Source organism: Lutra lutra, chromosome 17, assembly GCF_902655055.1.
Source record: "Lutra lutra chromosome 17, mLutLut1.2, whole genome shotgun sequence".
Classification (NCBI taxonomy): domain Eukaryota; kingdom Metazoa; phylum Chordata; class Mammalia; order Carnivora; family Mustelidae; genus Lutra; species Lutra lutra.
This window is the reverse complement of record NC_062294.1, coordinates 43,774,176-43,787,024: the sequence shown is the minus strand read 5'-3', so window position 1 is coordinate 43,787,024 and position 12,849 is coordinate 43,774,176. Positions and strand designations below refer to the sequence as shown.

Here is a 12,849-nt window from a genome sequence, read left to right as displayed (position 1 = left end):
CGCCCCTCGTTTGGCAAATATTTTTAAAGCTGCTATTTAACAAACAAAAATTGGCACATATAATTGTTACTCTTGGCATTCTTAATGGATTTCAGTGAAAGTACAGGGGGAAATAATATGTTTGAACATGTGGAACATATTCAAGGACTCCAAAGGAAATTATTATGACCAGCGAAACAAAAGTCATCACCAGCATTATTGCAATATATTGAAAAGAACATAAAAAGAATTAAAGTGGTTTGAAGGAAATAAAATAGCAAATATTGTTTAAAATCCTGTCTGTTTGGGCGCCTGGGTGGCTCACTAGGTTAAATGTCTGCCGTGGGCCCAGGGTCCTGGGATGGATCCCCCCCAGCCCCCACCACGGAGTTGGGCTCCCTGCTCAGCAGGGAATCTGCTTCTCCCTCTGACCCTCTCCCCTCTCATGCTCTCTCTCTCTCCTTCTCTCAAATAAACAAAGTAAAATAAAATAAATAAAATGAAATAAAATCTGTCCATTTAACCTTTGCAAACTAACTGGTTAAATGAATTGTGGAAAATCCATGGATGGGAATACAATACACCTTATAAAGAAACATAAAGAGCGAGGGAGGTCTTTATGTTCTGATACGTACTCCAACAAGTTTACAAGAGTCTAGTGTTTGTTAAGTGCTCAGTACACGTTAACTATCATTCCACCAGAATGTAAGCTAACATGACTGTATGGGCTTCTTTTCGGTTTTCTTCACTGCTGATCCCCAGTGTCTAGAACAGTGCCCAGCATGCAGTAGGTGCTCAGGAAATATATTTCAATTTTTAATCATGGAAAATTTCAAACATAACAAAACCAGAGCAAACAGAATAATGAACATCCCTTCCTCATTTCTATGACCCATTCTCAGCAAACCTGCTTCATCTACACTCTCACTCACTCTTCCCTCATGATGGGTTTCAAATCGAACGAAGACATCCTATCATTTCATCCATAAACACTTAAAACTGTACCTTTAAGCAATAACTCCCTATTACACCTAAACAATTAACATTCATTCATTAAAACAATAAAATATCAAGTTGGTGTTTACCTTTCTTCCTTGGGTCATATGTATTTTTATATTTTTTGTTCAAAACATATGCATATTGTTTGTTCAAATCAGGACCAATATTTTTTAATTAATTTGCTGATTTCAGGAATATTCTTTAATGACTGAGAAGGTTGAGTATATTCTGGGGGTGTTATTGTTGTGTTTTTAGGGGGTGCTTCGTTTTGCTTTTGTTTTTTATACACAAGTAAAATTTCCCTGACAGGATACACAAGATACAAATAACATAAAATTGTTCCCCTGGAGAGGAATGCAGTGCATCTTCAGCGGAATAAAACTTCTTTCCCTATTCACACTTATGAATTTTATTTTTTTAATTTAATTTAATTTAATTTAAATTCAATTAACACATTGTGTATTATTGTTTCAGAGGCAGAGTTCAGTGATTTGTCAGTTGTATGTAACACCCAGTGCTCATTATATCACATGCCCTCCTTAATGTCCATCACCCAGTTACACCGTCCCACCAACCCCCTTCCCTCCAGGAATCCTCAGTTTGTTTCTTTTTTTTTTTTAAGATTTTATTTATTTATCTGACAGACAGAGATCACAAGTAGGCAGAGAGGCAGGCAGAGAGAGAGGAAGGGAAGCAGGCTTCCTGCTGAGCAGAGAGCCCGATTCGGGGCTCCATCCCAGGACCCTGGGATCATGACCTGAGCTGAAGACAGAGGCTTTAACCCACTGAGCCACCCAAGCGCCCCCTCAGTTTGTTTCTTATGATTAAAAGTCTCTTAGGGTTTGTCCCCCTCCCTGATTTTGTCCTGTTTTTTTTTTTTCCCTCCCTTCCCCCATGCTGCTGTGTTTTATTTCTCAAATTCCACATATGAGCCAATCATATCATAATTGTCTTTCTCTGAATGACTTATTTCACTTAGCATAATACCCTCTAGTTCCATCCACGTCATTACTAATGGCAAGATCTCATTTTTTGATGTCTGAGTAATATTCCATTGTGTGTGTGTGTGTATGTATATATATACACATATATATGTATATATACATACCACATCTTCTTTACCCATTCATCTGTTGATGAACTTTCCATAGTTTGGGTATTGTGGACATTGCTGCTCTAAATATTGGGGTGCAGGTGCCCCTTCGGATCACTACATTTGTATCTCTGGGGTAAACACCTAGTAGTGCAATTGCTTGGTCGTAGGATAGCTTTATTTTTAACTTTTTGAGAAACCTCCATACTGTTTTCCAGAGTAACTGTACCAGCTTGCATTCCCACCATCATCCTTGCCAACAATTTGTTGTTTCCTGACTTCTTAATTTCAGCCATTCTGACTAGGGTGAGGTGGTATCTCATTGTGGTTTTGATTTGTATTTCCCTGATGCTGGGTGATGATGAGCATTTTTTCATGTGTCTGTTGGCCATCTGTATATCTTCTTTGGAGAAATGTCTGTTCATATCTTCTGTCCATTTCTTGACTGTATTATTTGTTCTTTGGGTGTTGAGTTTGATAAATTCTTTATAGATTTTGGATACTAGCCCTTTATCTGATAAAACATTTGCAAATATCTTCTCCCATTCTATAGGTTGTCTTTTGGTTTTGTTGACTGTTTCCTTTGCTGTGCAGAAGCTTTTTATCTTGATGAAGTCCGGATAGTTCATTTTTGCCTTTGTTTCTCTTGCCCACCCTTATGACTTTTAAACCATGTAAATTTATGATCTATTCAGAAATTGGGTAAATGAACGTTAAAAGTTTTAAAAATCACATCATAGTGGGGTGCCTGGGTGGCTCAGTGGTTTAAAGCCTCTGCCTTCAGCTCAGGTCATGATCCCAGGGTCCTAGGATTGAACCCCGCATCGGGCTCTCTGCTCGGTGGGGAGCCTGCTTCCTCCTCTCTCTCTGCCTGCTTCTCTGCCTACTTGTGATCTCTGTCTGTCAAACGAATAAATAAAATCTTTTAAAAAAAATCACATCGTAGTGTGCGCCTTGGTGGCTCAGTCAGTTGAGCTTCTGGCTCTTGATTTCAGCCCAAGTCATGATCTCAGGGTTGTGAGATCAAGCCCCACATTGGACTCCATGCTCAGCATGGAGTCTGCTTGACATTCTCTTCCTCTCCCTTCACTCCTTCCCTTGCTTGTACGCTCTCTCTCTCAAAATAAATAAAGTCTTAAAAAAAAATCAAGTCCTTGGGGTGCCTGGGTCACTCAGTCAGTTGAGTGTTTTGACTGATGTCATGATCTCAGAGTCCTGAGGTGGAGGCTGGCATTGGGCTCTGCCCTCAAAGGGGAGTAAGCTTGAGAACTCCCTCTCCCCCTGCCCCTCCTCCCACTCTCTCTCTCTCTCTCTCTCTCTCTCTAATAAGGAAATCTTTTAAAGATAAAAATGAGGGGCACCTGGGTGGCTCAGTGGGTTAAGCCTCTGCCTTTGGCTCAGGTCATGATCTCAGGGTCCTGGGATCGAGCCCTGCATCGGGCTCTCTGCTCGGTGGGGAGCCTGCTTCCCCCTCTCTCGCTGCCTGCTGTTCTCCCTCCTTGTGATTGATCTCTCTCTCTCTCTCTCAAGTAAATAAATAAAATCTTAAAAAAAAAAATAAAAATGAAAATCAAGCCCTAAAATACTATTGAACAGGATCAGTGTGGAAGGTCCAGGAGGAAGGGGCGCTTGTTCCAGTCCTGCCACAAGATGGCAGCAGAGTGATACCAAAGATTGGTTCTGGACACTGGAAGGATGTCTAAGTCAAGTCTCCCTCCCCACCCACAACTGGCAAACCAGGTAGGTTCCTGCCCACTTTTGCCCTGAGTTATTGACTGTGACTGGACCAAACCATCCCCAGATTCCTTTTTTTTTTTTTGTTTAAGATTTTTTTTAATTAGAGAGAGCGCACATAAGTGGGGGGAAGAGCAGAGGGACAGGGAGAGGGACAAGCAGACGCCCTGCTGAGTGAGTTACTTCAAGGCAGGGCTCCATCCCAGGATCCTGAGATCATGACCTGAGCCAAAGTAAGACACTTAACACACTGAGCCACCCAGGTACCCTCATCCCCAGGTTCCTGATCCACAAAAACTGTGCGAGATAATAAAAGTTGTTTGAAGCTGCTACATATTGGGGTAATCTGTTAATTGGCAGTAATTAATACACAGGACATCATATGAAAAAATATTTACGTGGGGTGTGTGTTTTAAGATTTTTATTTTGGGGGGCAGGCTCCACACTCATGCCGGCCTGCCGCCCCCAGGAAAAAGTAATTTATTGTTGTGGGGGGGGACATCTGCGTGGCTCAGTTGGTTAAGTGTCTGACCTCGGCTCAGGTCATAATCTCAAGGTCCTGGGGTCAAGCCCCATGGTAAGCTCCCCACTCAGCAGAGAGTCTGCATCTCTCTCACTCTCTCCCTCTACCCCTCCTCTGGCTCGTGCTCTCTTTGTCTCTCTCTCAAATAAATAATTAAAATCTTTTTTAAAATTATCTTTTAAAAGTAATTCTACACCCAGAGTGGGGCTTGAACTCTTAACCCTGAGACCAAGCACAGCATGCTCCACCAACCGAGCCAGCCAGGCTCCCATAAGTATGTATTTCTAAAATATACTTTTTTGGGGGGGGGGGGCGCCTGGGTGGCTCAGTGGGTTAAGCCTCTGCCTTTGGCTTGGGTCGTGATCCCGGGGTCCTGGCATCGAGCCCCACATCGGGCTCTCTGCTCAGTGGGGCGCCTGCTTCCCTTCCTCTCTCTCTGCCTGCCTCTCTGCCTACTTGTGATCTCTCTCTGTCAAATAAATAAAATCTTTAAAAAATATATATATATTATATATATATATACTTTTTTTTAACACAACCACCACCAAAGCCATATCACATATAAAAATTTCAAATTATTTATATAAGGAAAATATTTAGGTATTTGGGGGAAGTATCTGGGGGAAGAATATGGATATCTGCAATTTACTTTGAAACACATCAAAAAAGATATAGATTGGTAGAAGTATAGATGGTTAGTTATATGATAAAGCAAATACAGAAAAATGTTTATGGTAAAATAAAATCTAGGTGTTAGGTCTAAGATGGCTTCACCTTTTCTGTATCTTTGAAATTTCTTTGTACTAAAATGTTGAGGGAAAAGTTTTGAGCTCCTGTCCTGCAACTTGACAAAACCATTTCTCAAGGAGATCTGCACAGTGGCAGCAGCAGTTTCTCAATTCATGCTTCCTGACTCCAGGTCAGCGTCATAGGGAGATGTGCTCTAACCTCATCCCTGCAGGGCCGGCCCACTTCAGAGCAACCTGCTTTCCAAGGTCAGCTTTTAGATGTTTAATCGTTCCCAGATTGCTAGTCTGGAACCAAGGTGTGTGTTGGGAGCCTGATGCGGGGCTTGATCCCAGGACTCTGAGATCATGACCTGAACAGAAGGCAGATGCTTAACGACTGAGCCACTCAGGCACCCCCTCCCTGATATAAGCTCTTGGCTGCCCTGTTCTGTCTCCCTGGGGCCTGGGACCTGTGCTAGGGCACAGAGAGGGTCAAGGTCCAATATGCCTCTGTTGTCTATGACTTCTGAGGGCAAGGCAGGGTCCCAGCTCCCCGCTCTTCAATCCATGCCATGGCACATTCAGCAGGTAACCTGGCAGGAAAGAATGTTTTGCTCCCCTCTGATCCCTGACTCTTCTTGGCACCCAGGCACCAAACCCATGGGAAGGACAGATGCCTGGTTCGACTTCTCCACCTCCGGCCAGAACACAAGGAGCTGGTGCAGTTGGCCGGTGGGGTGAGGGGAACCTGACAGCCAGTGCAGTCTAGATGACACATGCCATCATTAGGCACATTTGTGGGCAGATACAAAGTTGCAGGACGGGTGCCCCAGATGCCTGTCTGTGCTCACACCAGAAGTATCCATTGCCCTAGGGAGCACGGCGTTAAATAGCAAATTCAAAACACTATGACAGGTTGAGAGAGATCATGGAAAAAAGCAAAAACTTTATGTTTTAGTACTCTTAATGGCACTTTTTTCCTGCTGTTTCATGAAGGGCTGCCGCATTTTCATTTTGCACTGTCCCCACAGATTAGGTACTTAGAACTAAGACAAGCCCTGAGATCCTCCTTTATTAAACGTGTGGGAGGGGTGCCTGGGTGGCTCAGTGGGCTAGGCCTCTGCCTTCGGCTCAGGTCATCATCCCAGAGTCCTGGGATCTAGTTCCACATCGGGCTCTCTGCTAGGCAGGGAGCCTGCTTCCTCCTCCTCTCTCTCTCTCTCTCTCTCTCTCCTTACTTGTGATCTCTCTCTGTCAAATAAGTAAATAAAATCTTTAAAAAAAAAAAGTGTGGGAGTGAGCAAATGAGAGAACATTTGGGTTACATTTCCTTCAACAAATACTTACCAAATCCACCTGTGTGCCAGATGCTGGGGACGCAATGGAGTCTAGGTCAACAACAAATGGATAAATAGAAAAGCTACACTGTTCTCCAGGGTGACAAACTGAGCCCAGAGGTGGGTAAGACAGGAAGCAGTCCAGAGAGTTGCTATGCAGCTGAGAATCATTTTGTAGGCATGTTTAACAAATGCAAGCCAAATATGGATTCATAATAAACCAAGATAAATCACACACCAAAAAAAAAAAAAAAAGAAAAAAAAATACCCAAACGAGGAAAATTATGCTGCTCTCCATTCCACTCAAGGAGTGAACAGCAAATGCTCCCGAGTCAGTATGAAATACGGGCATAATCCACTACTTCCTTAGTTCCCATGTCTCATCTGGATAACTGTGCATTGAGGGTTTTTTTCATACAACATGGTCCCTGAATCCGAACTTAACATCGATCATTAGCCAAAGCCACAGCAATCTGTTTCAACATGGGAGGAAAAAGGACTATGCTCGACATTACAAAAGATGAAAAAAAAAATAAAGAATATCTTACCTTCCAATGTGGTGTCATCTTAAGGTACTTTCTCTTTCTTTCTTTCTTTCTCTCTTTCTTTCTTTCTTTCTTTCTTTCTTTTTTTTATTTGACAGGGGTGCCTGGGTGGCTCAGTGGGTTAAAGCTTCTGCTTCGGCTCAGGTCATGATCCCAGGGTCTTGGGATCGAGCCCCGGATTGGGCTCTCTGCTTGGAAGGGAGCCTGCTTCCTCTCTCTCCCTGCCTGTCTCTCTGCCTCCTTGTGATCTCTGTATGTCAAATAAATAAATAAAATCTTTTTTAAAAAAAGATTTTATTTATTTGAGAGTGAGAGAGAGCATGAGAGGCGAGAAGGTCAGAGGGAGAAGCAGACTCCCTGCAGAGCTGGGAGCCCGATGCAGGACTCGATCCCTGGACTCCAGGATCATGATCTGAGCTGAAGGCAGTCATTTAACCAACTGAGCCGCCCAGGTGCCCCTTAATACAAGTTTTGTGACAGAATTTGAGGAGTTATCAATATAGGCTGTGATGGATACAATGACTTTTGGGACTGTGGTTCTTCTCATTCTGGGGAAAGAAAAACTCCTTCCCCCAACAGGGATAGGTAAAAATACAGAGTTATTGTTATTTTAAGAGAGCTCAACTGTGTTTAGATGGGTGCATAGGGAAGCTGAGCTGGCAAAGAGGTAGACTGTCAGTTATCTACTGCATCTCTAGCCCTTTGCTTGAGTTGTCCTGACCTTGAGCCTTTCTCTCTATCCTCATAGAATCCAGTTTTAGCAAGAATCTTGCTAAGTCAGTTTAACCAGAACCTCCTGAAAACCCACATCTGATCATCCTTGACACCTGACCAAATTCTTCATTCCCCCAACCCCCCAAGGCAATAGTTGGTCACCCTGACCAGCCTTCAGAAAGAATTCTGTTAGGTCTATTTAGCAAAGAATTGCCCTACCCTTTTTGTAATTTTCCATCTACTGCCACCCACTTTGGCTCTAAATCCCACTTTCCTTGTGTTCAGAGTTGAGCCCAATCTCTCTCCCTGACTGCCCAAAATATCTCCCTTGCAGTAGTCCCTATATTATAATTGTCCTGAACAAAGTCTGCCTTGGCATTTTAGTAAGTGTCAGAATAATTTTTTAGTTAGCAGTAGCCAAGTCAGCCTTGATAAGGGGATGTCCGTGTACATTAGCCATTTTGGCCAAAAGCAGTAGTACATTAGCCATTCTGACACGAACAGGATTGAAAAATGTTTGTGCGTGGAGACTTTCCCCTTTTGCTACTCTTGTGAACTCTGTGACTCCGCCCTGTGGGCAAGCCCAGGCTAGCCGCCACTCCCCATTGCTCCAGCTGAGACCAAGCCAATCACTAGACATGAGTCATATATATATATATATCATATGTACATATGATATATATATATCAAGTGTTTTTATGCTTAGTTAATTTTTCTTTTACTATGGAAGATTTCAAGCAGAAAAGCAGAGAGAAAGGACCCATCACCTGCTTCAACAATGGTCACCATTATAGTGTTTTTCATGTAGTTGCCCCATTAAGCTCCTTTTCCCCTTTATTGGAGTATTTTAAAGCAAATTCCAACATCATATTTCATATTTACGTATGTATCTCTAACAGATAAGGACTTAAAAAAATGAAAAACCTGATGACCGACAATTTATAGATTGAATCTTGGATTAGAAAAATCATTTAGAACTTTTTCTCTTTTTATTTGTGGGACAGTGGGTGAATTAAAAAAAAATTCTGTGAATTAGACAATAATGTCGTGTAGTATTAATTTCCTGATTTTGATGATTGTGCAGTGGTTATGTAACAGGGTGTCCTTGTTTTTAGGAAATACAAGTATTTGGGAAAGTTGGGGAAAGCTGAAGTATTGGGGAGTAAAGTATTTGGGAGTAAAAGGTATCATATTTGTAAAGTATTTGTATTTGTAAAGTATTAGTTTGTATTTGTAAAGTATTTGTAAAATATTTGTAAAGTATTTGGGAGTAAAAGTTATCATATTTGTACCTTATTACCTTAAGACAGTTAAGAAATACATTATTTATCTATATTCATATCTGTTTAATCCTGATGTGCTGCCAGGGTTAAGTAGGGCTGCCCTAGTGGTTTTAGTCATGACTGTGGCATAGTCTAAAAGGGTTTAACAATCTCTTTTAAAGAGGGCTTTTATAGCAATTAAACTCCCTTAACACATTCAAACCATGCTTGTAAATTTGATACATTAGACATTTCCATTTAAAAGCTACAGCAAGCTGGGGCGCCTGGGTGGCTCAGTGGCTTAAGGCTCAGGTCAGATCCCAGGGTCCTAGGATCAAGCTCTGCTCGGTGGGGAGCCTGCTTCCTCCTCTGTCTCTGCCTGCCTCTCTGCCTACTTGTGATCTCTCTCTGTCAAATAAATAAATAAAATCTTAAAAAAAATAAAATAAAGGGGTGCCTGGGTGGCTCAGTGGGTTAAGCCGCTGCCTTCAGCTCAGGTCATGATCTCAGGGTCCTGGGATGGAGTCCCGCATGGGGCTCTTTGCTCAGCAGGGAGCTTGCTTCCCTCTCTCTGCCTGCCTCTCTGCCTACTTGTGATCTCTGTCAAATAAATAAATAAAATCTTTAAAAAAAATAAAAAATAAAATAAAGCTACAGTAGGCTAATTTAGCAGATGAATCTTTGCTCAATGCTTAATACTTTCTTTTAAGATTTTATTTATTTATTTAAGATTTTATTTTTTTTTTAATTATTTATTTATTTATTTATTTGACAGAGAGCGAGAGAGAGAGATCACAAGCAGGCAGAGGCAGGTAGAGAGAAGGGGGGAAGCAGGTGTCCTGCCGAGCAGAGAGCCCAATGCAGGCCTCGATCCCAGGACCCTGAGACCATGACCCCAGGCGAACCCAGGTGCCCCAAGATCTTATTTTATATATATGTTATGAAAAATCACAGGCCCAAGATAGGGTCACTTGTGCCAAGGCCCCACTTCAGTAAACCAAGACTTAATATTTAACCTAACCTTAGCTTCCCCCAGGAACATATGGGGAATTTAACTGGTCAACACTAGGAGGTAATCCCATAAACCCCAACCATCTCCCTTAAGAGGGAAACCTAACCTAAAACAATGCATTCTTTGCTAATCCCCCCTTCCCCAGGCCTTTCAAAACCTTTCCTTTTCTGTAGCTTCAGGGTGTTCCCTAACATTCGCTGGATGACATCCTGCGCAGTTCATGAATCATTCAATGAAATCTTTCAGATCTTCACATTGACTCAGTTAAATTTGCTTTTTAACAAGCCGGCCGCTCGAAAGCAGTAAAAATAAGAGCTCTCGTTTCTTGCAGTTGTTATTAGCTCAGTTAGGCAGTAAATTTGCAAGTTATTACCAAGATTATAACTGTTAGCTCGGTTATGCTGTTCCATGAGGTCATTTAATGCTCTCAACACACCTCGGAGGGAGATCCTGACTCAGGCCCCACGTTACAGAGACGGTCACTATCTACAGGCTCGGAGACGCAATCTCAGAGTCTACGTAGATAGAACGAGAAGTTGGAACCCGTTTATCTGCTCCCTCACTCGCTCTCCAATACCAACTCCGGTAAGGAGAAAATCTGAGAGATCCCGGGAGAAGAACTGCACTTGCTCCAGACGGGTATCTCCGGAGAAACAAGCAAAAAATGTATTCCCTGGTTCCGTTTTCCTTTCCACTTGGACCAGCAGAAATTCTGAGTAACAGATGGATGCTTCGTGCCTTTTGGCGCGGGGGCGGGACTGGGGCGTCCACTCCGCGCGCCTATTGCACGAACCCGAATCTGGAAGCGGGATTCACGCGGCTTCCCCCACACCCCACCCGCCACCGCAGACCCCGGACAGGGCTGTCACGCGGCGCGCCGAGGGCGTGGCCTGGGATTCCCGGGGAAGGGAGGGCGTTGTGTGTCCTTGGGCCGAGAGGGGAGGTGACACCGGCCTAAGAGGACGACGCAGAATGAGGGCCCTGCGGGTGAGGGCCCCCCAAGGGCCGGGCTAGGAAACCCAACCGGAAGCCCTCGCCCCAATACGAGATTCCCTAAACATCCCGGGATCTGGGGCCTTGGAACGTGAGCCCCCCTCAGGGCTCCGGACCCCTTTCTAAATAGCCTGGGACCCTCAACCCCCGCCTCCTATAACCCAGGGATATCTGAGACAGCCGAGGACCCCTAACATGGCCCAACGCCCCGGTTTGAACTTCTTCCCTTCATCCAGGGCCCCTTTTAACACCTCGGGACCTAGGCGGTGGGAACTTAACACCGCTTCTCGCCCCCCACCCCCACCCCGGACTTCTTAGGCAGTATGGTAACGCCGCTAGGCACCCAGACCCAGGACGGATCATTCCCGGGACTTGGGCCTCTCCCGTTAATCTAGGAAACCCTCCCCACCAAAAAAGCAAACCCCCACCATCTCGGGACTTGAACCCGCAGATCAAGTGTCCCTTCTGGGTCTGCTTTTCTTCCAGGACCCCCTAGACAACCGGGAAACCTCCAAGCCAGACTCTATAGGCGCGAGTCCCTTTTTCTGGGCCTTTCTGGACAGAACCCCTTCCCTTCCTCATACTGACAGTTCGATTCTTGCCTTTGAGACACACGCAAGGAAGAGGGCCATCCCGGTGTCAGGCCTCAGCGTGCCCGTCCCCTCGCCCCCCCAGCCAGACCCTTTGGGGACACCCTTTCAGGTGTCTCCGATTCCCTCCCCGCCAGGTCTCCCAGGCGCTGGTTCGCTCTTTCAGCTCAACTACCCGGAACCGCTTCCAGAACCGAGTGGCTGAGAAACAGAAACTCTTCCAGGTAGGCGGAGCAGGGGCGGGGCAGGGTGGGGGGAAGAACCCAGACCTCAGGCTCTGTCCTGGAGTGGAGTAGGGGGGAGACGGGATCCAGTCCACAGAGCAACGTGTACCCCTTTCTCATCTGACGCCTCCACCACCCAGGCGGACAATGACCTCCCGGTGCACTTGAAGGGCGGGGGAACCGACAACATCCTGTACCGAGTGACCATGGGGCTCTGTGTAGGGGGTGAGTGCGGGGCCACCTCAGCCTGAGCTGCTGGGGGAGGAGGGGCTCAGCTGGAGAGATCTTGCTGAGTTTGGGGAGAGGGCTAGTGGCTGCGCAGGGTCTTAAGGAGGGGATTGGGTTCTGGGCTGGCCAGGTAGGGGGGCACGGTCCAGGAGTCCACGCTAGCTTGTGGGGAGGGAGGGAGCACCTAGGGCTTGAGCTTCTGTCCCAGGAGGGGCTTTGGGGTCCAGACAGGAATTGTGGAGGAAATTGGCAGCCAGGTCTGGAGCAAGGCTAGGGAATTCTCCACCTGAAGGGCACTTTGAGAAAGGAGCTGGGATCCAGACTGGTGACTGAGGAGCCTGCAGAGGGGCTTGAAAGCAGAGATGTGGTCCAGGGAGGCATTAGGATCTCACGCTGTGTCCCCTTACTCCCTCCCTAGGCACCGTCTATAGCCTGTACTTCCTTGGCTGGGCCTCCTTCCCTCACCAGAAGTGAGACCAAGAAGCTTGCAGAACCTGAACAAGCATCAATAAATGTGCTGGCTTCTTGGGGAACCCAGCCCAGCTGTGGCCTCCATTTGTTGGTGTCCCCCCCCCGCCGGCCACCAACCCATCCTCCCATCAGCAATGAATCACTACACAATGACAGCCTGATGCCTCAGCCCTGAGTCCCTCCTGCTAGAGGATTACTACTACACAAGGCTACTCAAACGATGTTGTTGCCTCTCAGCCCTCCTGAGGAGCTGGGGACCCGAAACAGTACCCCTGGGCTGTCTCTTAGGGCCTGGGGATCTGGGATCATGTCCTTGAATTTGAGAGGGGTTCTATTCTGGGAAGGCAGCCCCTCTCCCTGTGGAGGCCTGAGGGTGGGAAGGAAGGTACTGCGCATGGTCCATGACACAACAGAGGC

The 12,849-nt window shown here is 45.5% G+C and overlaps 1 protein-coding gene across 1 annotated transcript; it reads left to right on the top strand.

The window, feature by feature from the left end:
- The first annotated feature begins 10,760 nt into the window (after positions 1-10,760).
- Positions 10,761-12,498, top strand: LOC125088454 (cytochrome c oxidase subunit 7A1, mitochondrial). Its single transcript, XM_047709660.1, has 4 exons — positions 10,761-10,913; positions 11,647-11,733; positions 11,874-11,958; positions 12,380-12,498. The coding sequence occupies exons 1-4, from the start codon at positions 10,899-10,901 to the stop codon at positions 12,433-12,435; spliced, it is 243 nt and encodes an 80-aa protein (XP_047565616.1). The 5' UTR covers positions 10,761-10,898; the 3' UTR covers positions 12,436-12,498.
- The last annotated feature ends 351 nt before the right edge of the window (positions 12,499-12,849 follow it).